At 46.3% G+C, this 27,775-nt stretch overlaps 1 protein-coding gene and 1 long non-coding RNA gene across 3 annotated transcripts in view; one reads left to right on the plus strand and one right to left on the minus strand.

Annotated features, from left to right (window-relative positions):
- Positions 1-2,611: 2,611 nt before the first annotated feature.
- Positions 2,612-27,775, minus strand: part of LOC310661894 — a 54,459-nt gene continuing 29,295 nt past the window's right edge. Inside the window, exons 2-4 of the long non-coding RNA XR_014504151.1 lie at positions 25,690-25,946; positions 24,156-24,254; positions 2,612-2,903 (exon numbers count right to left, since the gene is read on the minus strand). This is a non-coding gene — a long non-coding RNA (uncharacterized lncRNA). The remainder of the gene's footprint in view (positions 2,904-24,155; positions 24,255-25,689; positions 25,947-27,775) is intronic.
- Positions 8,406-27,775, plus strand: part of COL1A1 (collagen type I alpha 1 chain) — a 44,828-nt gene continuing 25,458 nt past the window's right edge. Inside the window, exons 1-25 of one of the 2 annotated variants that reach the window (XM_083408374.1) lie at positions 8,406-8,761; positions 11,138-11,323; positions 12,289-12,326; positions 12,429-12,464; positions 13,069-13,161; positions 13,274-13,342; positions 14,379-14,423; positions 15,500-15,553; positions 15,809-15,862; positions 16,404-16,457; positions 17,341-17,394; positions 17,978-18,031; positions 18,137-18,181; positions 19,473-19,526; positions 19,677-19,721; positions 20,039-20,092; positions 21,319-21,417; positions 21,524-21,568; positions 21,653-21,751; positions 22,819-22,872; positions 22,977-23,084; positions 24,165-24,218; positions 25,734-25,832; positions 27,434-27,487; positions 27,604-27,702. In XM_083408374.1, the coding sequence (XP_083264500.1) occupies positions 8,680-8,761; positions 11,138-11,323; positions 12,289-12,326; positions 12,429-12,464; positions 13,069-13,161; positions 13,274-13,342; positions 14,379-14,423; positions 15,500-15,553; positions 15,809-15,862; positions 16,404-16,457; positions 17,341-17,394; positions 17,978-18,031; positions 18,137-18,181; positions 19,473-19,526; positions 19,677-19,721; positions 20,039-20,092; positions 21,319-21,417; positions 21,524-21,568; positions 21,653-21,751; positions 22,819-22,872; positions 22,977-23,084; positions 24,165-24,218; positions 25,734-25,832; positions 27,434-27,487; positions 27,604-27,702 (1,728 nt within the window). In that variant the 5' untranslated portion in view covers positions 8,406-8,679. The remainder of the gene's footprint in view (positions 8,762-11,137; positions 11,324-12,288; positions 12,327-12,428; positions 12,465-13,068; positions 13,162-13,273; positions 13,343-14,378; positions 14,424-15,499; positions 15,554-15,808; positions 15,863-16,403; positions 16,458-17,340; positions 17,395-17,977; positions 18,032-18,136; positions 18,182-19,472; positions 19,527-19,676; positions 19,722-20,038; positions 20,093-21,318; positions 21,418-21,523; positions 21,569-21,652; positions 21,752-22,818; positions 22,873-22,976; positions 23,085-24,164; positions 24,219-25,733; positions 25,833-27,433; positions 27,488-27,603; positions 27,703-27,775) is intronic. The other variant, XM_083408375.1, reaches the window with a different exon arrangement.

The raw sequence follows: 27,775 nt of genomic DNA on the forward strand, positions 1-27,775 counted from the left end.
GGTCTCAGAGCGGGTGATCTTCATAAAAGGGGAGGGGGGGAGAGAAGATCAAGGGTTTTGGAAACCAAGCCTTATGAGGCACCATTGAGGAAAACGGATATGTTTAGCCTGGTAAAGAGGAGATTGGGTTGACATATGATACACATATTCAAATCTCTAAAGAGCTGTCACATGCAGAATGGAGCAAGCTTGTTTCCTCCGGCTCCAGAGAGTAGGACACAAACCAACGGATTCAAGTTACTAGAAAGGAGAAGAACTTTCCGACAGTAAGAGCTGTTTGACAGTAGAAATGTCTCCATCAGAAGGTGGTGGACTCCTCTTCCTTGGAGGTTTATAAGCAGAGGTTGGATGGCCATCTGTCATGGATGCTTTAGCTGAGATCCCTGCATTGCAGATGAATTCTACAATTCTATGATTCTCTTCTACCCCCCCATTATTGCCATGAAAACTCTACCCACTACACCACACTGCGTAAAAACGACTTTAGGAAATGGAGCTTTTACATATTCTTGGCTGCTGCGGGACACTTAAGAGGAGCGCAACTTCCATATGCCTCATTTGTGAGCAGGGCCGACTTTACCGGGGGTACAAGGGGTGAGGGGCACCCAGGCGCCGAATTCTGGGGGGCACCAGGCACCTGCTGCTGAAGCTGCCTAAGCTCTTAACTACCTACCTGTTATGAAATAATAATTAATTTTGATCAAGCTAGAAAAACAAAATACATATATACCTAGGTACAGTGGACGCTCAGGTTGCGACCATGATCCGTGCAGGAGGCACGTTTGCAACCTGCAGCGCTGTGTCTGCGCACATGCGGGTCATGATTCGGCAAGCCTGCGCATGTGCAAAGCATGATTTAGCGCTTCTGTGCATGCACAAGCACTGAAACCCGGAAATAACCTATTCCGGTACTTCTGGGTTCGGCGCAGCGCGCAACCCGAAAACGCACAACCTGAAGTGTCTGTAACCTGAGGTATGACTGTATTACGTAAATGTAAACCTGCTGTTTCACTAAAGGACTTTTGACTTTGTGCGCTCATTTACCAAAGATGCGCCGCACCAGCAGCAGCGCTTGTCATTCACAACGGTGGCGCTTGTCAGACTCAACGAGTATAAGTGTATTGTAAATAATTGAGCAAATAAAAATGTTTGCTTCTTTCCCCTCCCTTCTTTCGTAAACAAGAGATAAGGCGTAAGCATGGTGTCTGACATAACTAGGTGTGTCTTATGGTCTGGTGCATCTTATAGAGCAAAAAATACGGTAATTTGGGGGCTAAACTAAATTTGGGGGTGCTGGGCGGATCTTTGCAGCCAGGCAGCGCATATGCTAAAGACTCCCCTGTTTGTGAGGTTTGGCTTCCTCTGTGCCAGGGTGCTGGGCTTTATGGAGGCATAAACTTCACATTTCACCAGAAGTTGTTTGAGAGGCACTTTGAACATACACAGAGCGCTATGGAGGAGAAGTGACAACTGTGATCCCATCAACTGGGAAATACCTGCTCTGGTTTTCTACTATTTAACGTGCATTGGGCTATGTGGGCACTACATTGCAGCTTTTTAGCTGGAATCAGGGGTGCCAACTTGAATAAAATTTGGGGAGGGGCAGACAAGCCCCTCCCCACAGATTCGATCACATGACGCAGCACACACACACCGTTTGAATGACAATGCCAATCCACTTTGAGGGGTTCTTCACCCTCTCAAATATTTTAGGGGGGGGGGCAAAGGGACCTTGGCTCCTAGGAGTTGGCTCTTATGGCCGGAATCTAAGTAGCTATCTTAGCCATCAGCTTAGCTATCAGCCAGCCTTAAAATGGGACCCATGGTGAACCTAGGCAATGTGGGGTGCTGCTGTTCAGAATGCTCCGTTCCTGGGCAGTTTGGTTTATCGGCTTTTCGCCAGCCCAGTCTGTTAGCACTCCATGGCTGTGGTGCACATGCATTTCAAAGGAACTGCAACTAGCATAGCCTGGACCCTGTGCTGGGTGTCCCAGTGCCACCTGTAGAGAGCTGTCCCAAAGTAGCGGGTTTTTTTGTTTGTTTGTTTGCAGAAGCAAGCCAATCCAGGGCATTAAAAAAAGTCAAAAAGCCCCCTACCCCTGGTTTCCCTCCATGAAATGCTAACCGAAACCTGCAGGCAACAAGGAGGCTTTGCAGCAGGGGTACATAGATGGGGGTCAGTTGCGAAGAAGCCATTGAGAAGACATCAGAAGGTGTCTTCATGGGGAGACCCCAGCCACAAAGGCAAGCAGCAGCCGCTGCATTGCGGTCTCTGTCTGTTTCTCTCCCTTTCTAATGAGAGGATGACTATTCCTTTTCCTTCTTTCTCTTTCTCTCCAAGTGCATTCTCCTCTCTCCACCCACCCCCCACCCCAGGCAAACCCATCGCATTCCTGAGCCCAAACTGAGAGCTCCAAGTGATGAGGTGGCGTCTCTCCCCCTTCTTAGCCCAGTCTCACCCCCCTCATCCTTCTCATTCTCTCTTCACACACACACACACACACACACACACACACACACACACACACGATGGGATTCTTTTCTTTTTGGTCATGCTGCAAAAAAAAAAACAAAAAAAAAAAACCAAGAAAACAAAAATTAAAGACACATCTTCGTTCTGGAAACCACCCAGCTTTTTTAAGCGTCCAAAACCCCAGTCAGGATAGAAGGGAGGAGGAGGTGTCTCCTGCAACGTGTGCGTTTCCGCAGTCAATCAAAGCCGGCGGGATTTTTTTTTGCATCTGCGTTGCTGAAGGGAAGTCTCTTTCGTTGCTTTGGTGGAACTCTGGTGTGCATTTAATTGCAGCCTATTAAATCCAGGCAGAGCCAGGGCGCCTGCGCAGAAGGTTTTGCGGCTCCACTTCTGACGTGTCCCTTTTGAGTCGAGAAGAATACACGTGGATCTGAAAAGTGGAAATGCAGAAATGTTTTTTTTTTTACTTATTTGTTTTTAGGGCAACCTGGAAGAGAGGAGTGCTCCACGGAGCAAAGGGGGTGAGGAATAAAAAGCGATCGATTTTAGCATCATCGTTAGCAAGGCCCGCCTGCGGAGGGTAGCGAGGCTGGGCATTTGAGGTGGTGGAAATGGGGATGGGTTTGCCACATACATTCAATGCCAATGCTGTCAACTGTGGCAGCCTGTAAATCTCCTTTTTGACCCAGGGAGATCATCGGATGCACACGGCGCTACGACTCTTCATTTCCCCAGAGTGGCTGGAGAAACCTAGCCAGATGGGCGGGATATAAATAATAAATAAAATTTATTATTATTATTATTATTATTATTATTATTATTCATTGCCCTCAAGCTACTGCGTCCAGTTTCATTGCCTGAAAGTTGGTCATGTGAGTTGCAACCATCAAGGGCATACAAGTCCACACGAGAGCTCCATCTCCCTCATTCAATGCAAGGGTAGTTGGACTGTAGCTCCCATTAGCCCCGACCAGCATGGCCAATAGTCAGGGATGATGGGAGTTGTAGTCTAACAATATCTGCAGGGCACCATACTCACTACCCATGCAGCTGAAGCCATCGCCTAGGAGCGTTATTTAGATTTGTGGCCTTTTCCAGAGTTGCAATCCTCCTTTAATCGCAATCTATGGCATGAGAATCATTTTTCATTCACCACCCTGACTTTCCTCTCCCCAGTTTTCTGATGCTTTTTTCATGGTGCAGCCATGGATGCACAATGGCAGCCGTATTATCCTCTTGCGCAGACAATGTGCATCTCCCCCCCCCCCCCTTGCACTCAACTCTTTCCTTAACAACCAGCAGCAAAGAAAACCATTTTTAAAAGAACAGGGAATGGTGGCAGTACTGCTGGTGCAGATCCACCTGAAAGCAGGTGGCAATTCCACCGGTTGAAGCTCAATGATGGGAGGTTTCTAAAGTGTGGTCCGTGGACCACCAGTGGTCTATGAGTTTCATTCCAGTGGTCCATGGAAGATGCAGAAGTAAGAGGCTCTGCCTTCCTCGGAGGAACAAAGCCATGGCTGACGGCTTGGTGGGGGAAGGTCCCAAGCAGGGTAAAGAAGCTGGTGATGTTCCTGAAAGGAGTTGGGGGGGGTCTATGCATGGCAAAGAAGGAAGCTGCAGGAAAGAGGGGAGGTCCTTAAGGAGAGAGCACAAGCAAAGCACAGGTGGGGAAAAACATTAAGCTGTCTGCCAAGACCAGGGGTCAGCAAACTTTTTCAGCAGGTGGCCGGTCTACTGTCCTTCAGACTTGGGGGGGGGGGCAGACTATATTTTTTTGGCAGGGGAAATGAATGAATTCCTATACCCCACAAATAACCCAGAGATGCATTTTAAATAAAAGGACACATTCTACTCATGTAAAAACACACTGATTCCTGGACCGTCCGCAGGTCAGGTTTAGAAGGCAATTGGGCCGGATCCGGCCCCCGGGCCTTAGTTTGCCTACCCATGGCCAAGACCCTCAGCAATTTTCACCTGGTCTTTGGTAAGGGGGTCAAATTTGGGAGCCACTGTGGGAATGTCCAGGGTGGCAGGAGAGGATATATTGTTTATTAATAGCCTTCTTAACTTGCGCTGGAAAGTTCCTTTATGTAGCAGAGTTACATTCCCCTTTTTACATGCACAGCAGATAGTTGGCTGCAGGCTCGTGTGAGCCTCTCACTATTATACAATTCAGTCTGTCTCAGACTGAATTGTACGTGACAATCTTTTTCAAAGACGTGACAATCTTTTTCAAAGACGTGACAATCTTTTTCAAAGTCAGTAAAAGAAGTTTCCTCACATCAGTTCACAGTTGGATTCCAGAAGGCAGACTTAGTTACAAATATGTACATGTGAATCTACCCCATATGGGGGAATAATCTCAGTGCTTCTGCTAGCTGAGAGCTAGCAGAGCAGTCCTAGCTGAAAGCTGGTCAAACGAAGAAGGAAGTCAAAAAAAGACGAAGTGTGCTGTGTGACTTGTCCTTTTGTTACCTGGACAGGTAAGGCCACGCCCACCTTCTACCACATGCAAAAGGAAGGATGCTCCAGCCAGGAGGAACAGGAAGTTTCGACTGGCTGGACCAAACATTCCCTTGCTTGTCTTCTCTAGCGTTAAAAGGAATGTTGTACTTGACTATCTCTCATGGATCACTTCCCACAGCCACTGCCCTTGACAATCACTAAAATATATTCTGATCCGTGATCCGTCCTAGTTTACAGTGGGTTCAAGGGATCCCGACCAGGCTGGCCCATTCATGAGGAATGCATCAAACCGTGCTTCTGCCTTCTCCTTGGCAGTCCCCCCTCCCTGCCCAGTGCCACCTCTACAGTAAAAGGTAAAGGTAAAGGGACCCCTGACCATTAGGTCCAGTCGTGACTGACTCTGGGGTTGTGGCGCTCATCCCACTTTATTGGCCGAGGGAGCCGGCGTACAGCTTCCCAGTCATGTGGCCAGCATGACTAAGCCGCTTCTGGCGAACCAGAGCAGCGCACGGAAACGCCGTTTACCTTCCCGCCGGAGTGGTACCTATTTATCTACTTGTACTTTGACGTGCTTTCGAACTGCTAGGTTGGCAGGAGCAGGGACCGAACAACGGGAGCTCACCCCATCACGGGGATTCGAACCGCCGACCTTCTGATCGGTACCTCTGATCCTTGGCAAATAGGAGGTGCTGGTGGTCTCCTCCCATTCCTAAGGAGGAAATGGCGGGGTCTACCCTCTGGGGTCTCCCAGGCTCTGCTGCAACCCAGTGTGATTCAGAGCAAGCTCCTCTCCTTGCCATTGTCTTTGATCAACTTAAAAGGTTGATTTGATCCCTGTGTTTCTGCTGTATGCCATGTTTCTATGGGATTTCCCTGATGTCTGTGTGTGGGGAGAGAGACATGCATTTTGCCTTGTGAGCCCACCCAATTCACACTTCCCAAAGCAATATGCCAACCGAAATGTAGGCACCCTTTCAAAATCTGCTTTCCTCTGAATTTTGCAATGCAGTCAAAATACAGTCTCCGAAAATGCATATGTTTGGAGAGCGTGTGCATATAAATGCAAATACTGGTCATAGTAACGTACAACTGTTGTGTTATACATGGTGGAATTGCTTGCCAATGTGAATTCATTAGGGGAAAGGTGCACTGAAGCTCTAACAATTTTTCATGATTCGTCGCGAAAATTTGTTGTGAAATTTTGAACGAAAAATTCACAAACTGGGGCAGAAATATGGCGAACCGGATTTAAGGAAAATAAGCAGAAATTGGACAGATTTGTCGGCTGCTGCTAAGATCCATTCTGCTGCCATCGTGATTATTAGGAGCATTAACTCATTCCAGAGTGTTCCTGTTTCATGGAATAGATGCATATAAAACCTTAAAACTGCAAAGAAGCACAGAACTCAAATCCCGCTGCCTCTCCATGCTTCCAAGGATAAAGTCACACAATGATATTTCTCTCTACATTTTTTATTTCTCCGGGAAAAGTTTGCTCTCTTTCTCATGGTGTTTGCCTTGGGATGCCTTCCCTTTGGAATCTTCTTGGTCCTTATTTTAAAACCCAGAAGTTGAGAGGTTGGCCTGTTAAACATACATGCATGCATACGCACACATTTATATGCAGTGGTAATTACAGCTTCTAAAAACTGCAACGTATCTCGTGTGCTGTTGTCACGATGCTGCTTCTTTTTCCAACCAACGTGGCTCTTCACGCTTTCGAACAGTCATGGAAGTTTGCCATTCTTTTTTTTAAAAAAAGAAAAATGCCCTTGAGGTCCATCAGGGAAACGGAGTATACTAGCTAATAAGAAATCTGCCTTTGGATTTTTCCCTGAGCTTCCTGGAATGCTTTTATTTGAGTCACAACAACAAAGCAATCTTTGCAACTGGGATTTGATGGGTTCGATCATTCAAACCTTTGTGAAATAAGTGGTGGAAAGTTTGAGGGAGTCGTTTTTATTGATCAAAGGTTTGGGATACTCTTAGGGAAGTCTCGCTGAGGTTCCAGATTAGGATAGAAAGAGAAATATTGTGATTTATTTTCTTTCTTTCTTTCTTATTCACATCAGTACAAATAAAGGGACGGTTTGGAACGTGGGTAACATTACAATGGGAAAAACAACTTTGTATGGTTTTAACAATGTGTTTCAATCTGCTATGTGCACATGTGAAAACTGCCCTGCTCTGTTACACATCCTAACAGACAGGCAGCCATGAATATAGGTAAGCCCAGTGCTTTTTAACAGCAATGTTAAAAAGCATGGCACTTACTCCTGATGAGTACCGGCACTAGGTAAGCCATATCACACAGTGAAACACATGCACAGGTAGCCTTCCTGTTGTTGTTTTTCACAGGGAGGGTGGTCAAAAATGGAAAGCTAAAACCCTGATACTTTGAGACGCCCGACCGCAACCCTGTACTACCTGTGATCATAACTCATTGCTCCATTAGTAACTGCATTGCATGCAAGTTAAATCCCACCAATTTTTTCCTATGGAATTCCCAAGCAAGATATGTTTTACTTCGCTGGGGTTGTAAACAAGACCAACTCCAGAACTTTCCTCTTTTCAAGCTGTCATAAGCAAATGTTTCCTGACGCAGAATCTCAGGTGTACTGCGATTCACCTACAGAGTCCCCATATGCATATGGTGTAGAAAAGGAACAGTGGCAACTTCGAAGGTCAGGGAATTCTGTGCAGAGCTGCTAAACGCAGAGGGAGTTGCAGAGATATTCCTTTCCCCTGCAGTTTTGCCTATTTGCTTCTTTTCTTTTGGTCCTTTGTAGATCATTCCAAGCTCCCTTCTCATATTTTTTTTAATAGGACAATCTCCAAGCCACTATATACACTTTAAAGGTGTGTATATGAAATTAAGCGGCAATTGTTTTTGAAAGGACAGCGAGAAAGAGGACAAGGCGGCGAAAGAAATAAAATTAAAGCAAACAACAACATAGCAAGGATCAGATCGCATTTAGAGGAAGTTTGCAAGATCCCCAGAGTTTGGCTTTTTCTGTACTTAGAGAAGAAGAAAAAACAAGGACAAACAAATACACACTTTGCTCTACATCTCCCTCTGGTGCCTCACCTTCACAGGTGCGCTACTAGGTAGTGCAAAACCTGCAAGCTCCATCTCACTACTATCTGATCTTGCATGCTTCTTAATATTAAGCTTTTTTTCTTCCTAACAGTCCTGTAACTCCTATTCTTCAAATCAGTCTGCTCCCACTTTTCTTTTAACTCCCCCAGTCCGCATACATCCATACACAAACGCATGAGCACCCTTCAATTCATACCCCATTACATTCCTCCCTCTTCCTGCAGAATCTACTGCCAACCCAGAAGATCCACTGGTTTTCTGGAAGAGAGGCTAGCGGGGTCCATTCTTTTTGTGATTGGTTAGAAAGGGGCTTGGCTTCGCTTCTCCACTTTTTGGGAGTGGGTGCGTGTGTGTGTGTGTCTGCGTGTCTGTGTGCGCCTTGGGGGCAGGCTGGGCTCCTCTGATTGGCTGAGGGGCTGGCCCAAGATCCCCCCCTCAGCACTCAGAAGCAAGCGAAGAAGGGATCCACCTCTGGGACACTGGACCGTATAAAAAGGGAGGCTAAAAACTTGACAGAGTCAGTAGGAAGTTTCTGCTGGGGTCTGGAGTGGAACTACATAAACCAGACCATCCCTGTATGACTGGACACTAAAGCAGAACCAAGGATACAAAGAGTCTTCATGTCTAATATTTAGACATGTTCAGCTTTGTGGATTCCCGGTTACTGCTCTTGATAGCAGCAACTGCTCTACTCACCAAAGGTCAAGGCGAAGAAGACCGTAAGTACAGCATCTTATGTACTCTCGCACAGTATATACATGTTAAATGACAGTTTTTATTGTAGTCCTATGGATGGGGTGGTACTTGCCCCCATATTTCCTTCCCCCCCATCTCTTTCTGTCGAATGCAAAACTATTTCCCCCCCTGCGCCACCAAGAACTCCAGAAGTGCAAAAGACAGTAAGCACCAAACCATTTCTACCGAGCAGTTTGCCAAAGTCGGGGGAGAGGGGCGGCGGCGGAGGCTGAGTTGTGATTTTGCAATCTGTGCTTCCCTGTGGTTGTAATACTCGCAGCGTGTTGCGGTGGCTTGAGAGATGTAGATATAAGACCAGGCAAAGAGAGCGCTTGTTATATACGGTCTTGAGATTCCTTAAAAAAAAAGGAATAAAAAAAAATTGAGAAAGGTCAACACACGTTTGTGACCTTTCCGAACCTTCAGGAGTTGGCATGAAGGCAATGCGGGGAGGAAGGCTTAAGAGACTGAAAAAGAAGGTATCTCTCGCACCTCGCAGATTTCTCCTGAAAGTGCTCTATGGAGAAAACAATCCACTCTTCTAAAAGCAAACTTAGCCAGCTGTGCATAGCCTTGGGCGTGTTTCCTTTGGTCTTCCTCCTCTCTCCCTCCCTCCTTCTCTTCTCTTAACATGTCCCTTGGGGCCAGATAACAAGTTGGATCAATTAGAATCTCTGCACTGGCTTGCCAAGTTCAGGAAAGAGGGGCGGGAACTGCGAGTGGGTTGTCACTGGAGGGGGGGGACAGGAAAGGGGAGCGCGGCAAATGATGGAAAACTCATTGTGCGTTCTTGGAAAGCCAAACGCTTGACAGGGAGGAGAGGCGAGGAGGACAAAGCTGTTTTCCCTGCCTTGTCGAAGAAGTCTGCAAAAGCCATCAGGAAAATATTAGGGGGGGGGGGAGCGGAGGAGGAGAGAGAGAAGTTTCAGGATGATTCATAAGGAAAATGTTTCAGCAACTTATAAAGCGCAGGAGTCTAGACATCACTTCATAGACAAAGCCTTTTGGATGGTAAAGGATTGGAGGGAATCACTTTTGCTCGCCGACCAAGTCCAATGGCGACATCTACTGGCCATCGAGGGACTCGCTTGTCCTTGGCATTCTTCTATAGACTTGCCAGGGGTGGGGTTGTGGGGAGTGGCCTTAAAATGGGTCAGCAATGATCAAAGGGAGTGCATTTCCGGGGTCGACAACTGAACAGGATTAGTAAACAACTCCTCACCGGAGGGAAATCAATTTACCATCAAGCAAGCAACATTTTTCGTGTGTAGTATATTCATCACTCCAATTATGGAAGTTTTGCTGCCATCTAGTGATGGGTGGGAAGTTTTCCTGCAGCATCCCAGGAAGGTATTCTCAAACATGAGTTTCATGTTCCCAAAACAACTTGACTCCTTCCCCCTTTACTTTTCCCCCGAGAATAGCGGGTTTTCTTTCTCCCTCCCTGTCCGGTATCTGGTGGTTTTTTATTTTTGCAGAAAATTCAACAGTCCAGTGCTCGATTTTAAAAGGAGGAAATAATTTATAAAATGCACGGTCCCTCATTTAAAAAACAAAAACAAATTATGCTAGAAAAGCAAATTCTTACTTCTTCTCCAGCATTCGTCCTTGGTCATATCTCTTGGTGCCATCCTTAGCTCAGGTATGCTCCACAGTTAACATCCACGGTGCTACGAAACTCCTTGTTTCTGAGCAAGCTGGCTTCGGATTTCAGCCAAGGTGGGAGGCCTAGTGAGCCTGCCCTATTGTGATCCACACCTGCTGACTCCTCATCCTACCTAAATTGTTTGCGGTGGAGCTGATTTCCCAAGGCCACACGCCATCAGCGGGACGCAATTTCTTCTCTTACACGGGTCCTCCTCCAGTCCAAATTCCTGAGTCTCTCTCTCTCTCTCTCTCCCCCTCTCCTCTTTATCTCTTTTGCTTCTTAGAAGGCTGTGAATTTCTTTCTCCTTTCTGTGTTTGGCTTGGCTTCAGCTCAGAACGTTGAGGTTACCAAGTTGGATGCAACAACCGGCCAGAAGTTTTGTTTAAATTCCAAAGCAACTGGAAAGAGTTATTGTGAGGCTGGCTCGTTTCCTGTGTCATAGAGTTTGCCTGATGAAAAGCAGATGAGGGTTTTCTTAGAGCGCACGCACAAAATGTCAGCGTTAAGTGGAGAGCAGGAGGAGGAGGGAAGGGAGGCCAAACATCGGAAACAATTTTATCTTTTTTTAAAAATGTATGCGCTTTCCAGATCGATCCGTTGTAAGAAGTTCACATGTTTGCGCCTTGGCCATTCTGCCGACACTGCTGGCTCCCAAAGGACCCTTCCCCTCTTCCCTTGCCCACCTCATTTCTTGTGTCACCTCCTTCTTTAGTGCCATCTGGAAGCTGCATACAGGACGGAATAACGTACAGTGACCGAGATGTTTGGAAAACAACCCCCTGCGACATCTGCGTGTGCGACAACGGCAGTATCCTTTGTGACACGGTGATTTGTGACAGCATAGCAGACTGCCCAAATCCCGAGATCCGCGAAGGAGAATGCTGCCCTGTTTGCCCTGGTATGGATACTGACTTTACCTACTCTTCTTCCATCCACTCATACCATCAGTATTGCCTACGGTTCTGTCCGTCCACGGTCACTCAGTTCCCCCCCCCCATTCCATTTAAGCATACTCCAATCAGTCTCCTGGAGAAACTGCCTGCCCGCAAATGTATTTACTCATTCTATCTATTCTAGTTTTACTCATTCACCCATCTGCCCAAATGAAACACCCACCTTCTACTAATGTACACCAAAAAATCCATTTGTTTACCTATCTAGTTCCTCTTCTCCCTCTCTTCTCTTTACATCAACCAATCAACAGCCATCTAATCACCCATCCATTTATCCATCCACCTACAGCCCCATCACCTATTTAATTGTTTCTTTGTATCCACCCCTCTATGTGCTATCTAACCACTCATCCATCCATCCACCACTCGTCTGTCTCCTGGTTCAGTTGCCTGAGGTTTTGTTTTCATTGTAAACGACAATAACAAACCGCTGGTTTCATAGAGATGTTTGCATCCCTTCCTTGAGAGATTGCAGAAATTTGGCAAAGAAAATTCTGCAGAGTCAGGAAAGAGGGTGAAGAGATGGGAGAGGACCTTTCAGGCATCTTAACTTTAGCTGATGCTATATTGGTGCATTGTGGGAAGAAACTGGGCTTTCTTTCCTTTCTTTGAAAAGTCAACACTCCAAATAGGATTGCCCAAGTAGACTGGATGATGTGAATTCGGATGGTCCTTCAGATCGGCCCATTACATATTCTGATTAGGCCAATGATAGGAGTTGCCATTTCCTATCAACTTCTAAATGTACCTAGGAAAGAAGCCTGGTCTTCATTCAATGTTTATTAAGGGAAGGATGTTCTGATAGACCAGAGGGCATTGTGGGTGCAAGGGAGGGGTTGCAATGGTATCAGGTGATGATGATAAATTCTGGGTGATGGGTCTGATTCATAATATTCCTTTTGTATTCAAGAAACCAGTGAAACTCCCCAAGAAGCCACTGGAGTAGAGGTAAATTATCTTTTGGTAACCCTAACTTCCATTTATTTGGATGCATCAATTTTGTTTTCTTTTTGATAACCAGCTAATCACTATTATCTTCCTAATTGGCAGGGTCCTCAGGGGGAACGAGGCCCTAAAGGAGACAGGGTAGGTATCTGTAATGAAACATTGGCTGATAATAGTTCAAAGGGGAAAGGAAATAAAATTAATATGCAAGTATGCCAGAAAAATTGGTGGCAAGTAGTTGTGTGTGACTAGGACAGTCATAAAATATTCCTTGGCCGCATTTTGAAATTTCCATTCCTATACGCAAAAGAAATTCTGCCTACTTAGGTTGTTTAAAAGAACACTCGCCCCCTCTAACCTACAGAAAGGAGATTCAAATCTCCCTTTGCTTCTTCTTTTTAACAACATTTGAATTTCTTCAGCTCACATCAGCTTTTAACTAAACATCCCAAAGCTGTTGCAAGAAGACCCGGCCATTTTGGCATTCTTTACTATAGCATCACGGTGGTTCATATTTTGGGAGTGGGAGAACAGAAGGCCCCCCTTCAAATGTTGCTGGTTTGTGAGGAATTTCCAAAGCAGTTTTGGTCTTCTAATATTGCCTTCTAATAATGGATAGCTTTACCATACTCAGGAATCTGAAAGTTTTGTGCCTCTTTTGTAGGAAACGTATACATTTTTGTGCATTCAGCACCATATACTGCCACGGTGCTAACCTGTGTCTTCCTGCTCTCTTTGTTTTCAGGGGCTTCCTGGTCCCCCAGGCAGAGATGGCATTCCTGGCCAACCCGGAGTCCCTGGACCTCCAGGCCCCCCAGGCCCCCCAGGCCTTGGCGGAGTAAGTTGGGTTTGCCTCCATAACTTTTGTTTTTCCATCAATTCATGGAGGATGCATTTTTAAGAACCTCAGCAACACCTTCTCTCTTCCTTCTCCTCCTCTCCCCTTACAGAACTTCGCTCCTCAGATGGGTTACGGTTATGATGAAAAATCTGGTGGCCTTGCTCTTCCTGGCCCAATGGTAAGTGTTGACGGTCTCAAGGGATTTGAGCTTAGTGTGGAAGGAGAAAAGTGGGAAGATTGTAGAAGTATGAAAGAAGGAGTCTGCTTCAGCCTTCTTGGTTCCTTAATCTCAGGACAGAATGGTGAGGCCACAGGTAGGGAGGTACATGTTGCTAACTGATGTCCGCCTGATGAGCTCTTAGTAGCAGAAACTGAAGTATCAAAGATACTCCAACTTTATTCTTTTTGATTGGGCAGGCATCTCACTAATAAAGCTGAGTAACTAAGGGATAGCATTGCTTCTTTCCATGAGGAAAAGGGACATGGAATGTGGGTTCCATGAACTAATGATAAGCATCATGACAATGATAATTTTTTATGGTCCTAAGTGTTTACCATAGAGTTGGAAGGAAACTTGAGATTCATCTAGTTATATGACGTTAGATCCAGACTAAGTTGGTTAGACGCAGCTCCCAGTGAAACCCGTGGAACAAGTTAGTCATGAAAACTCATTTTAGTGGCAACAGTGGCTTGAGTTTATGGCTGAGCAGTGTGGGTTAGTATACTCGCTTTCTTTAAAATACACCGGTTAATCTGGTTTGAAAAAGGAGCAGGGGACTTAACGGTGAGCAAATCCCCACCAAGAAATTCAATTAGCCTTGTGGGAATCTTTTGAGTGTCTCTCATAGCTTCTCAGAAGTTATTCCATTGCAGGAACCTCCCATCTGATGGCAGCCCAACGCCTCTCAGCTGGGAGGTATCCAAACACGCTGACCACTAATATAGCAACTACAAAAACAGACATGCCCCAACATCAATGTGGAACACTAGACCAAGAGAGACGAAATGGTTGTTTAAAGAGAGATGGAGGAAAAGCAATTTAGGAAATGACGTAAAAGTGGGTGGAGGTCAGAGTGAGGCCTAGTTAAGAGAAAAGGTCAAGAATGTGTGGTTAGAGCAAGTCAGAGAATGGATATCCACAAGAGTCAAGACAAGATGGCTCCAATTTCATTTTCTCGGGAAACATGACTGATTCTTCTCGCTTTGGTTTGTAGGGCCCAGCTGGTCCCCGTGGTCTTCCTGGTCCTCCTGGCGCTCCCGTAAGTACTTCTTTGCTTCCATCTTAATAACAAATTCTCAATGCTTTTTAGACAAGGGGTTGTGCATTTGGGATTTCAGATGAGAGAGGTGCATTGTAAATGTACGGACCTCAGTACTTGAGGCAATGTTCATCAACCAGAAATTCCTAGTTCTTTCCTTTAGTCCTATTCCTCCCTTTGGTTGGAGGAATGGGGGCTAGTGGGGTTTCTAGTGCTCTGGAGAGCAAGGATTTTGTGACATCTTTGTCTCTTTCCAGAAAATAATAATAATAATGCAGGCTATATGCAAATCTTCATTTGTATAAATTCTGGAGTCGCAGAATTCACTTATCCTTGGCACAGAATAGGAGATTGCTTTGGTAGCAGGTTTCTTTTCTCTTTGCACGGAAGAAATAAGGTCCTCTCTTGAGAGGCCTACTCCATAGGCCTGGATGTTCCCAGGCATTCACAGAAACTCTGGAGAGATGAGAGAAGGGGACATAGAATACATAACCATTTCCACATTGATGTGTGAAGTGGTTACTTATTGACACTATTCCTTCTTAAAGCGGGTAGACCAATAGTGTGCAATGAAGTCAGGCAAAGGAACCAAAGTAATGTATCGCTTGCCTCTTAGAACAAGAGAGAGGGTGTGTGTGTGTTGGAGATGTAGGTGTCCTGAACTCCAATCCAAGATACATGAAGAATCTAGATATTCTGTAGAACACTCTGCCCATGCGCCGTTTCTATTTCTTTGTTGAGCTCCCAGCACTGATGACCTTTGGCTCCAGTTGACCTTTACTAGGAAGCTTATGCATCTATGTTGGGCAAACTGGGATGTAGGCCAGAATAGGACAAAGGTGGTTCGAGAAGAGATGCTTTGTAGCAGGGCAAGAGGGGTGAGGGTTGATAGGGAAGAGGAAGTTGCTTCAGGTCAGGAGAGCAGCGCAGCAGAAGTAATGGAGGTGGAGATGAAAGGAAGGGGGCACTCGGGGCTGACAAAACTCAGGTGGTTTATCATGGTCTACCCAAAACAAATAGGGGTGCAGTAGGTCATAGCCTTCCATCTAACGTAGATGCTCTGATTTATCTTCCAGGGTCCCCAAGGTTTCCAAGGTCCCCCTGGTGAACCCGGAGAGCCTGGTGCTGCTGTGAGTACCATCTGAACTATTTCTCGTATCTCTCGCATGCATTATTAGAGCGAAGCTGAAGGGCCTCCTTGGAGTCTGTTCCTTGGAGTTCTCTTTTTCCACCACTTGGGGGAGCTTTTGAACGTCGAATGCAGTAGACAGGTTTCCGTACTGGGGGTTCTTTGGCCCACTTTTGAAAAATTCAACCAGCTTATAAATAGGAGCAGGGACGACTCGACTCAGATTTTAATGCATCTATTTCTTCTCAAACTCTAGGGTCCAATGGGTCCCCGTGGTCCAGCTGGCCCACCCGGAAAGAATGGAGATGATGTGAGTGACTTATGTCTTTTTTTGGAGTGGGGGGGCCCCCGGAAACTTCTTCTTTCCAATTATCCAAAGACGGAGTGTGCCCAAATAGCCACACAGTTTCAGTGTCAAGGTTACCCTCAACTTACAGACTTGAGTTGGCCGACTTATCCACCTGCCTTGCTTTGCCTCCAAGTAAAGCGAGTCAGGTCTAAAAAACTCGCAGTGTAAAAATAAAAAAAGCCTTATCTGCAATTAGTGACTTGAACTCCTAAGCAGCCCACCAAACCAGCACTTGATGGGAGACCCCCACAGTTTGTCAGTGCTGGGCCTTAACCATCCTTGCCCCTTACCATTTTCTCTGGCTTCTTCCTTTCTGCTGAGCAGAAGCACCAATCCTTAAGGAACACCTGTTGACGTTACAGGGCCATTTGGTTACAAACCTTAATGCAAGGTCCAAGTCCCTTTTACAAACACAGATCCCCAATCAATGGTCTTTCATCCTCGCCTAGTGCGCTGTTTCTTGAGCATCGGCTCAGACCCTGTCTCCTCTTCTTTCTTCAAGGGTGAAGCTGGAAAACCTGGCCGTCCTGGCGAGCGTGGTGCCCAAGGTCCACAGGTAAGATGTCTCTCATCATGGGGTGGCTGTCAAGCACCTGTCTTTTTAGGAAGAGCTGCTCCTTGTCCTGGCATCCCTGGAGCCTTGAGATTACAACCTGTTGTTTAGGGAAAGTGATGCAATGTCTTACATTGGCGGCCTGACGATCGTATTAGCAAGAAGCAGCTTAAGTTTTTCAATTCCTGCTTCAGTACAGAGGGATGGTTCGTTTATAAAGCCATCCTACAGCTGTCTCCAATCTCCAGATGTTTTGGACTACAACTCTTGTCACCCCCCAACACTGGCCATGATGGTGTCTGGGGCTGATGGGATTTGGAGTCCGGCAGCTCCTGTAGGACACGGGGTTGGCGAAGGGTGACATACAACCTATTCCCACCCCAAATGCTGTATTGCAATGCATCCCTACTTCAGTTCACCTTCCCGGCAATTTTGCAAGGTGGTTAGGTTTGACTGTGAAACAGTTTATGCGCCTAAGGCCTCAAGATGCCTGGGTGAGATTTTGGGGCCCACATTTGAGCACATCCACTCTGCCCACTAGACTGGGTGATCACTGACAGACTCCTTCCTAGATTGGAAATTTTGAGCTCTCAATGGGTGGTCCCAGCTGTATGGAGAAATAGGATGTTCAAGGAGATGTAAGGGCATAGTACAAAACTAGCAGTAAAGATGCCGCCATCTGCCTTAACGGCATTTCTTAATCCTTTTAAACTGAGTCCTACAGTGTTGTTGCTATTGATGAAAAGCACATTAGGTATGTCCCAGTCATAAACCAGCTATTGGTGTGAAGAGGTCCCACCCACATGCCTAAAGAAGGCGAGAAAGGCGAGACACGTTTTCTTCTTCTTTTCTGACTCCTAAATAACTTTTTGTTCTCTTGCTTTAGGGTGCCCGTGGTCTTCCCGGAACAGCTGGCCTTCCAGGCATGAAGGGACACAGAGTAAGTGTGCTCCAATAGCTCAATGACCAAGAAAATTCGGGGATCTTGCAATTCAGAATGTCCCCTGGCTAGATTATTTACTTAGGAGTAGACATGCATCCCCTCTGGAGCTTTTAAGGTTTGCAGACATCACAATACAAACAGCATCTGCCATTGCGAACATGGCACCTTCACTAGATAATGCCTGCCATGAAGGTGACAATAGCCATATGGTCACATGAACCTTGGGGTGAAGCCCCACCTCGAACTATTGATCTTAGGAGGCAGCCTAGGTCCAAGCTGAGAAGAGCATGAAACAAACCCTTAAAAATGTCTACTCAGGTGTTTCTAGTCGACCATTATATTATTATCTTGTATATTCATATCCTTGGTTCCAAGGTGGTCTTCCACCCAGGCCTCCTCAGCTTTTGCGTGGTTGCCAATATGGAACCTGTAATCTTTTCAGTTGAACAGTAAAATGAGGGGCTGCTAACCTTCCAAATGTAGAATTAAGGCACCCCATTGTCTTTTTTATACTCAACTATTTGGATTTTAATGTTCCTTTTTCTTCTTTTCCATCCATTCCTTCATCCCACTACTTTAGGGTTTCAGCGGTCTTGATGGTGCTAAAGGTGATGCTGGTCCAGCTGGCCCCAAGGTGAGTGTCCACTTTTAAGTATGTGCCCCCTTCCGTTTATACCTAATTCTATCCCCTCCTGTTTCAGCAACAGGGTGTTGACATCTGCTCTGTTCCCTCTTTCAGGGTGAGCCTGGTAGCCCCGGTGAGAATGGTGCTCCTGGACAAGTTGTGAGTATCATTGTTCTTCTGCCCTTTGCTTTGATGGGTAGACCATCTTTCCAAATCTTACAAGCATAGGCTGGGTATCAGCAGAAATGGATTTGTTCAGGTGAAAGGATGATGAGTAAAGGAAAACTCCTAGTCACCAAAAGGGGGGGGAGTAAGAGGACTTACTCATTGGTAGAGTGCATGCTTTGTGTCTCTGAATACCCCAGGATCGATCCCTAGCCTATTAAAAGGAACAAGGAATAGATGATGGGCAAAACCTCTGTCTGATCCTCAGGAGCCTCTTGCAATCCCATAGACAATGTTGAGCTAGGTAGACCCATGGTCTGATTCAATATAAGGTATCTCTGTTTGGTTTCTGCCTACTGTGATCACACCTTACATCCATTGTGTCCTGAGGATGGGTTTGATTCCTAGCATGCTTTGTGGAGAATCAAGTGGAAATAATTTGTCTGAAGGCGTCCAAGTTCAGTATACTTCCTTTCATATGTTGTTCATGAAAACCCTTCAGATGAACTAGTTCCATGCGATGGTTAACATGCAGTAACCCCAAAGGACAACGCAATAGTTCCATCTGAGTATGGCAGTAGCAACCTACATGAGGGACAGGCACGTTTTGACATAAAAGAAGACAAGGAGAAATATCCAGCGATATGAAGCATTATTTCATAGCAGGGTTGGGGAAACCGAGGTACCCTCCTGATGTGGTTGGATTCTAGCTCCCATCAGTCCCAGTCACCATGGCCATTTCGTCAGGAAGGGTGGGAAGCGTCGCTCAGCAACGTTTGGAGGGCTGCGAGTTCCTCAACTCTACTGTGCAGAGAACTATGTGTGAGATTTCAGACAGCAGGCCGACGTCATGGGTGTTTGTAGCATCCGGGTGGCGAAAGCTACAGATCAAAGGCTCTTTCGCTTGGTCTAACGGATTCCACAGTGGCATATATCATCCTTTTGTGTATAGTTGCAGCCAGATCCAGGAGAGCAAGAAGACATAATGAGTCAGAGGGGATTGCATCAAGAAATGAGGGGGTAGATAAAAAACAATTTTAAGCTGAGGGCACTTGAGATGTATGAAGCCAAGACATGAAGAAGCAAGGCATGCTGGCATGTACAAAGTCTTCGTTCTCACTTTATGGCTCCCTGGGGAACGAAGGAACCCCTTAATACCAGTAGAGGCATTAGCAATGGTAGATGCTAAAGAACAGAATGGCTAATGAAAGGCTGGGTGGATGGTAACGGGGCATGGATCAAAGCTACCTTCCCCTAAACTAAACTTGTTTCTCCTTATGCCTAGGGCCCACGTGGTCTTCCCGGTGAGAGAGGCCGCCCTGGACCTTCTGGCCCTGCTGTAAGTACATTGTTTTGTCTTGTGGGACATATTGTGGGGCTGGATGCAACTGGTACCAAGGCATCCTTGGTGTAGCATCCTCCAGGTCTGGTGCGGCCTGGAGAGGTGGCAGTAACTGAAACGCCTTTCTCCCCCTCTTGTTCACCACAGGGTGCTCGTGGTAATGATGGTGCCCCCGGTGCTGCTGGCCCCCCAGTAAGTATTCCTGCAACCTGCAGTTTCTTCTCTGCTTAAGTGGCGATTATTTTCCTGTGGAGAGGGTTTGTCCTGCCAGACAAACATTGGCCGTTGCCAGACTCCATCTCCTAAATGGGGATTTGCAGGACAGCACACTCTGTAATTAAACCAGCCATGGGATGGAAGGCCTTGACTCTTGTTTCCCTTTCCCTGACATTTTAAATCGCAGACCAAACCTCTGGCCATTGCTGGGGTGGAGTTGGCCAGTGTTAAGAGGTTGCTAATTTGGGACTCCAAGGAAAATGCCATAATTGCCATTGCTTTCTTTCTTTCAGGGCCCCACTGGTCCAGCTGGTCCCCCTGGCTTCCCTGGTGCCGCTGGCCCTAAGGTAAAGACACTGGACAACACTGATGCTCAGAAGCAATTGTTTTGTATCAGGAACATCAAAAATTGTTGGGTTTAGACTCTATCAATATCTCAGGTGCCAGTCCTCATGCAAGCCAACATTGCACCATCGGTGCATAAGAGGGAGGCATCAGGAGAATCCCAGTGTTTGCAGGTGTACAAAAATATTTAGGGGGAAATTCTTATAGGTAAAAATAAAAAAAATAAAAAATACCAACCGATAATGACTGTGCAGACTCGGCACAGAATGCTAACAGACTGTTGGGGTGTGAAGAACAGAAATCTGAGCAGGTGATGAAGTAGAATGGAGTATCTGGAATCGTGGACAGAGACTGCAACATTTTGTTGCAGCTCCCACTTGTCTTCTTGATTCCTCAGTCTATTGTTAATAATAATAATAATAATATTTTTAAAAGGGGGGGAGGGCAGAGACAGTCTTCCCCTTCTTAGTCGAAAAGCTCTGTAGCACCAGCTCTAGATGAACTATTTCTTACCAAACCAGCTACAAGCACCTTAGTCTTCTGTGGGAAAGATCACAGGCTATTTCTGAAAAGCCATGGTCCTCATAACGATTTGAAAGGCCCTCCTCCCTCCGAGTCTCTGTATTCCCTTATAGCTCTTCATTCAAGAATGGAGGGTGACACATCTACATGGGCCCAGTTCTTAAATTCCATTGTAGCCTTATGAGGCTACACCATGAGTGGTAGCTTTTCATCCTGCCCAGCAATGTCTGAAGCTTAGAGGCTACTTGAGAGGTGCCCGCAATGTTGCTTCCCGTTCCAGCCTCTCTCTCACACACAACAGGCAATGATGGTTTGGGAAGGAAGCCACCGCATTGCTAAACCTCCAGGGTGGCCTATGGGTTTCAGGTGTTCCCAGAGTAGCAAGATGGAAGTCTGTAAAGGACTAGTGACTGCCAAGTTCCTGCAGCATAAGCACTTAGTGGTAGACCCCAAAGAAGCTGTAGCAACAGCCTGCCTCAAGAGGACCAAGTAGTGTGCTTCAGGTGGCAGGCCTCCAACCTCTTGATTTCTGAGGGACAGGGTGGCAAAGGAAGGCCTGAGGCATTGTTGTACTGATCCAACGAGGCAAAACTGTGAAGCCTCAGAAGGGCTTGGTGTGGGATGGTGTAGTTTGACAGGGAGACGCTGCCACCATACCTGTGGAAGAGTACTTATGTCCCTTGTTCTTTTTTCTCTTATTGCACAGGGTGAAACCGGTCCCCAAGGTGCTCGTGGTAGTGAAGGCCCACAAGGTGCTCGTGGTGAACCTGGTCCCGCCGGTCCCGCTGGCGCTGCTGGTCCTTCTGTAAGCTGCACTACTATCCGATTTTTGCTTTTGCCGAATGCGCTTCGGGAGTTTCTAAGGAGCATCATCATAATGACTCTTCTCTCCTCCTTCTCCTCTGCTTTAGGGCAACCCCGGTTCTGATGGTCAACCTGGTGCCAAAGGTGCAACTGTAAGTACCCTCCCATCGCTTTTCGTGTCTTCTCCAATGCCTTCCTTTCCCAGTTGCTTCACCAGTGTTGCTCTTTTCTCCTAGGGTGCTCCTGGAGCTTCTGGCGCCCCCGGCTTCCCCGGTCCTCGCGGCCCAGCTGGACCTCAGGGTCCCAGCGGCGCTCCTGGTCCCAAGGGTAACAGCGTAAGTCTCACCTGATCTCCCCTCACCTTTTGGCTCATCATTTAAGTTGTGCCTGCCTTCAGAGGTCTTTGAAGAAATTAGAAATAGAGGCATCTGGGTGGGTTATCCAGGAAATCCAGACTTCTTTAGCCTAACTGGGAGAACACAAGGAGGAACCTACCATAACATAATTAATTCAGAAAATACCACCCTCTGCATATCCTCTCTGGACTGTGCTTGTTTAATAGCTAAAGCACTGTTTCTTAGTCGTTTTCAAACCATGACCTCCAATACTACCAATAATACCAGCTTTCCTGCCTTGGCATCATATAATACACTGGGTTTTAAAATTCTGAAAATGACACTATTCCACAGCAGCTAGATTTGTGTAGCAGGTAGGATAAAGGTATCAAAATGGTAGGCGATGGTGTACAAATCTCTTTTTTAAGGGTAGCAGTATCCAAGATTATTTAGCAGGGCGCTCCTTCTACCAAACCCCATTGTTAACTCTCATATGGTGGAGATTTACATCGAGTTGCATGTTCCCTATTACATTCTCAAGTTCCCTTTCCTTGACTCTGCTTCCTATAAACCAGGCATAGCCAGACTTGGCCCTCCAGACGTTTTGGGACTACAACTCCCATCATCCCTAGCTAACAGGACCAGTGGTCAGGGATGATGCGAATTGTAGTCCCAAAACATCTGGAGGGCCAAGTTTGCTCTAACCTGTCCCTTCTATTCAGGGCCCAAGCCCAAAATCACATGCATCAGCATCTTATCAAATCTCTTCCTCTGTGGATTGTCAGCCTGGATAACTCTACTGGTTGCATCATGGTGCTGATAACTCCAAGGCTTCAGGTTCGATCCCTGTACGGGACAACTGCATTGCAGGGGGTTGGACTAGATGATCCTCAGGGTCCCTTCCAACTCTGCAAATTCTAAGTCTTGATAACAGATGCATGTTGAAAGCCATCTCAGAGAAGCCACACCCCCTTGTTCTCTCGTAGAAAAAAGGATTCATTCTTGCCTTCCTTGTGCTGAATGAGGTTTGTGATCATGTTGTTTTCTGTCTCTTTCTATACGTTTAGGGTGAACCTGGCGCTCCCGGAAACAAAGGAGATACTGGCTCTAAAGGCGAACCCGTAAGTATCCCTCTCACCTGGGATGCATTTCTAAAATGGTGCATCTGTCCTTGTTTCATTTTCACTTTTGTTCACGCTTGCCTCTCCTTCCTTTTATCTTCCAGGGCCCCGCTGGTGTCCAAGGCCCCCCTGGTCCACCTGGTGAGGAAGGCAAGAGAGGATCTCGTGGTGAGCCTGGACCCGCTGGCTTGCCTGGACCTGCTGGTGAACGTGTACGTACCAACGTTGTTCTCCATATTACTGCCCTCTCGAACCAAAACTAGTCTCTCCTGAACTGCGGGCAGCAAGATCACACTCTCTTAGCAAGCAGACTAATTTGTGCACGGACCATGTATCTGTCTAACATACTCACAGTACATTATTAGATTAGTTAGGAATTGCTGGGTCAAATTACAAATGAAAGCAAAGCAGTCTGGAAAGGCAGCCTCGAGAAGCCTCTGTGAGTCAGAGGAGAGCTATTCTGCAGGGAAAAGCTGTTGCAAAAATAGAGTGCGCTGCAGCACTTCAAAGAAAACTGACTCTGCAGATGCCTTTGCCACTTATTAGGAACTGCCTCTTAAGGTGTCTAAGATGTGAGCCCAGTTGGTACCATGTGTTCACCGTGGAGTGTTTTAAACCCACAAGGAAGCACTGTCTAGGCCCGGAGGTGGGCAGAACATTGCTGTCCTTTTCACTTAACAGATCACTGCCTTAAGAATCATCCACGGCTGAATTTAGGAAAAGAAACACCGTCATTCTTTTCTGTTCTCAAGTTGAAATCCCAGGGGAGTCCCACAAGAATTGATTTCATACAGAGAAATAAAAAACAACTGAGACCTTTGAGGTCAAAAGACCGCTGCAATATAGCCAGGTCATCAGTTGTGTTTTGAACTTCAAACATTTGATCAAATCCAAACTTTCCTCTCACTTAGACAGTTTTCCTTGTTTACTTATGTTTCTTTGCTCCCTCTTATAACATGCCATCCGGTACTTTCGCTTGAGTTACCTGCAACTCTTTGCACACCTTTTCAGCCCCTGATCTCTATTTGTGGGTTGTGTCTTGCTGCTTTGAGATGGGGTTGGCAGGTGTGGGATCCTGTCTTCAACCTGGGCCCTAAACTAGGATTCTGAGATTCTTGAGATTATCCTGAATCTGAATTTACTTTCTTTGATCTGCATGTGATTCTGCCTTGTGGGATTTGTATTTTTGGTCCTTTCTGGCCAATCGATGTCTATTTTCCCTGTCCACTTTGATGGGAGAAACCAGTGCTGTGTATATGACATTAACCTGTTCTCCTCCTTACCATTCGCAGGGTGCTCCCGGAAGCCGTGGTTTCCCCGGATCTGATGGCATTGCTGGTCCCAAGGTAGGTTCTAGTCTCCTCACGCTGTCACTGCCTTCTCTACAGAACAAAAGGTATAAAAATAATGGCCTCTCCATCCATTGGCATCACTCCAATGGGCTGAGGTGGGAAGCCTCAGATAAGGCTCTGGGAATGTGGGTCAAGGCAGAGACAGTTAAACCAGGGAGAGATGGAATGTTCTCTTAGTAGAAAGGAGCCTGGAGCAATCTCAAATGCTACTGAATATTATTTTATTTTTGCTAGCTGTTACCTACGTTAGGAATAGTTTAAAGGAGTTAAATGGGGGATGGAAAGAAAGCCTTCTTCCTTGGAACTCAGGTGGCCTGAGCAGATTTTCACAACGTTGAGAAATGGCACTCTGCACATGTTCTAATGCTATCAAAACATGACTAGTTCTCGATTTCTTTCATTTCTTTCCTGCCCTGCCAATGCTGATAGTAGGGCTAGTGAAAGTAAAGACATCGAAAATAGCAATTTTCTTTTTTAAAAAAATTAAAAAATAAAGCTTCCAGCTCGAATTAACTTCATACTACTCCCATTTTAGTGGTGGATGCTGAGTGGGAATTTGGCCAAGCTTCTGCTGAATAAGTTTGTGGCAGGCATGTGCCCAGGTCTCTAAGATGGAAGTCTAATTGTCCAGCAAATGTAGAAATCTAAGGAGCTCCTTTGCACTAAGTGAATCTGCTTTCCACCTCCCTCCAAAACTCCCTGAAGGAGCTGGGTAGTCTTGTGGAAATTTATAGGGGCCAGCAAGAGTTGCCTAATCATCTGAGAGCATCACACGTCATCCCTTTTGAAGACACTGCAGCCTCATCCTCAAGCCCCCAGATGAGTTGATCATTGCTCCCAGCTCTTGCTTAACAACACCAGTTGCTTTCATGTCTTCCCACTCCTGCAGTCCCAGGGGCTTTCTTGAGCTTTTTTCTATTCTTTTTTTAAAGGCACCAGATCTTGTCTGGAAGCCAGCTGTAGTCCCACCAACTCACCCACCCTTTGCCCTTCCCACCCCAGCAACATTTCATTATTATATATCACACTTTACTATGTTCTCACGTTCTGGAATTCTCCAGCATAACCTCAAACCACTCACATATGCTCATCTGGCTAATGGAGAACCAGAGCCCCAGTAGTTATTGCTCATATTGTTGGGTTTGGGACTTTTTTATGGCTCATATCTTATATTTTCTGCCCATGAAGATTAAGCAATCCACACAGAATCAGGCAGCCTGGTGTTGGTCTCCTTCCCTTGCTGTCCTCCTAGTGGTGCAGCAATAAAACTGCTAGCACACTTGCAAAGCTAAGCAGGGTCCGGTATGGTTTCAAAGTGGAGGGGAGACCATGTGCTCAGATTTCCTGCATTGCAAAGGGGTTGGACTAGATGGCCCTCAAGGTCTACAATTCTGGGAATCTTAGATTGAGCTCTGATATAACAGCCTTCTGAACCAGAAGAAGATGAAACAATGTCGGCATTTACCTGCAGTGCTTAATGGGATAACTTGACTGCTTTTCCTCTTCCAGGGCCCACCTGGCGAGCGTGGCTCTCCCGGCCCTGCTGGTCCCAAAGGAAACACTGGCGAAGCTGGACGCCCTGGTGAGCCTGGTCTCCCTGGAGCCAAGGTGAGTGGATTGCAAGAGATCTGGCAGAAGTGCAAAGGCAATCTGGCCATACGCTTTCCTGTTAGGCCCTGGGCAGTGGGGAATGAGGTTCCTTCTGCCAGAAGCTCCCATGCCCTAGAGAGGAATTGAAAAACAAACTGTGTTAGGTAATCACAAGCTCCCCTTGTTGTTATAGTAATTGCACCTAGGACATAACATAGGACTTTGAAGTATGCAAAGGACTTTGCACTCCCTGTCCTAACAACTTGGTAAAGGAGCAGAGGCAGATTTCAGGCACCACGACCGGTTCTGCCACACTGGGCGCTGAGCTGGGGGGCATCGCAAATATGACATAGTGAATTGAGCAGATTGGGAGGCGAGGGCCAGGGGCCCCCAAATTGTGGCCTTGCTGCAAAAATTTGAAAGACCACCCCTGCAAGGAAAGTCTGCAATGGTCCCATTTTGCAGACGGGGAACTGAGGCTGAGAAATGCATAAGTGAATTGAAAGGAGGAAGACTTTTGCCGACAGGTTTTAGTGTCCTCTTTTGGCTGTTTTTTTTTTACGGAAGGGTCATGATGGGATAAGGGTAAGAATTTGCCCAGTTAGAATGCGGGTAATGGATGGCATCGTGGCGCCCTGTAGCTCCCTATGTGATCCTTGATTGGTAAGGGTCATTTCTGGAAGCAGAAAAAGCCCTTAAAGAAATAGCAGCAATGTGGGGAAGCAATAGCTGCAAACAGCACCATCAAAGTAAATGCAAGGAGTTTTTAGGGGGAAATTCAGCCTCCCTGAACACCCCATTTTTGCCAAGAACATATTCAGAGGCAAACGTTCAGTGCAACCCTAGAAAGACGTGACTTGCCCAAGGGCACTAGAAAATTAAATACAGCATTGTAAATTTAACTCGGGGGCTTATTAGCCAAGCTGAAATACCCTTCTTACTGGGTCACACAAGCTCTCAAATCCTTCCTTGCTCAGTGATTTGAACCCTGCGTTCTACGCCCCCCCCCCCCCCACTTCAAGATGCAAAGGGGATCATTATGCCCATCTATCTAATGCATCGATCTACCACTTTCTCCCATGAGCTCAGGGCAACCTAGAACAAAATTAAAATCGGATTTAAAAAAAATGCACCAATTAATCTGAAATAAAACAAAACCAGAAGGAGGACAACAAAGCAGGACTCGAACTGGAACTGATTTAAGAGAAACCAGCAACCCCTAGAATTTTTTTGGAAACAAAACAAAAGTCTTCCCCCGCCCCCTTATGAAAAAAAACCACCAACTGCAAGGGACACATTGGATTTATTAGCTACTCAGATATTCTGTACATCTGGAGATGGAAGGGCGAGGGTGAACACTTCCAGAAGGGGTTCGCAAAAGCTGTAAAGAAGCATTTAGGAGAACTGGGAATCATTCACAAAAGAGGTGCACAATAAGGGGTTCCTATGACAAACAGATGTTTTCAAAACAGGGGTTGTAGAGCATTTAGGAATGACTGTGCTGAATGGGGTGGCAAAGACAGAGCAATCCTACCTTACCCTTTCTAGGTTACAAACCCTCGTTGTTATTGACCAAAGGATGTTTCCTAACTCACCTTCCTTTCCCCTCCCACCTATAGGGTCTGACTGGTAGCCCTGGAAGCCCTGGCCCCGATGGCAAGACTGGACCCACTGTGAGTAGCAACAGGATGGCATTCTTCATTGTTTTACTTTGCTCAGAAAGGAATTGTTCTCTTAAAACACACACATACACACACAAAAACTTACGGGCTTTTATGTCTCCTAACAGGGCCCCGCTGGTCAAGATGGCCGCCCTGGACCTGCAGGTCCACCTGGTGCAAGAGGTCAAGCTGGTGTCATGGGATTCCCTGGACCTAAAGGCGCTGCTGTAAGTAACTGCTTCCTTCCCCTGAATCTTACACTCCCTTGGATGAAAATTCAAGGATGGCAAAATCCAGCTT

This window comes from Podarcis tiliguerta (genome assembly GCF_965153285.1).
Source record: "Podarcis tiliguerta genome assembly, chromosome: 13".
Taxonomy (NCBI): domain Eukaryota; kingdom Metazoa; phylum Chordata; class Lepidosauria; order Squamata; family Lacertidae; genus Podarcis; species Podarcis tiliguerta.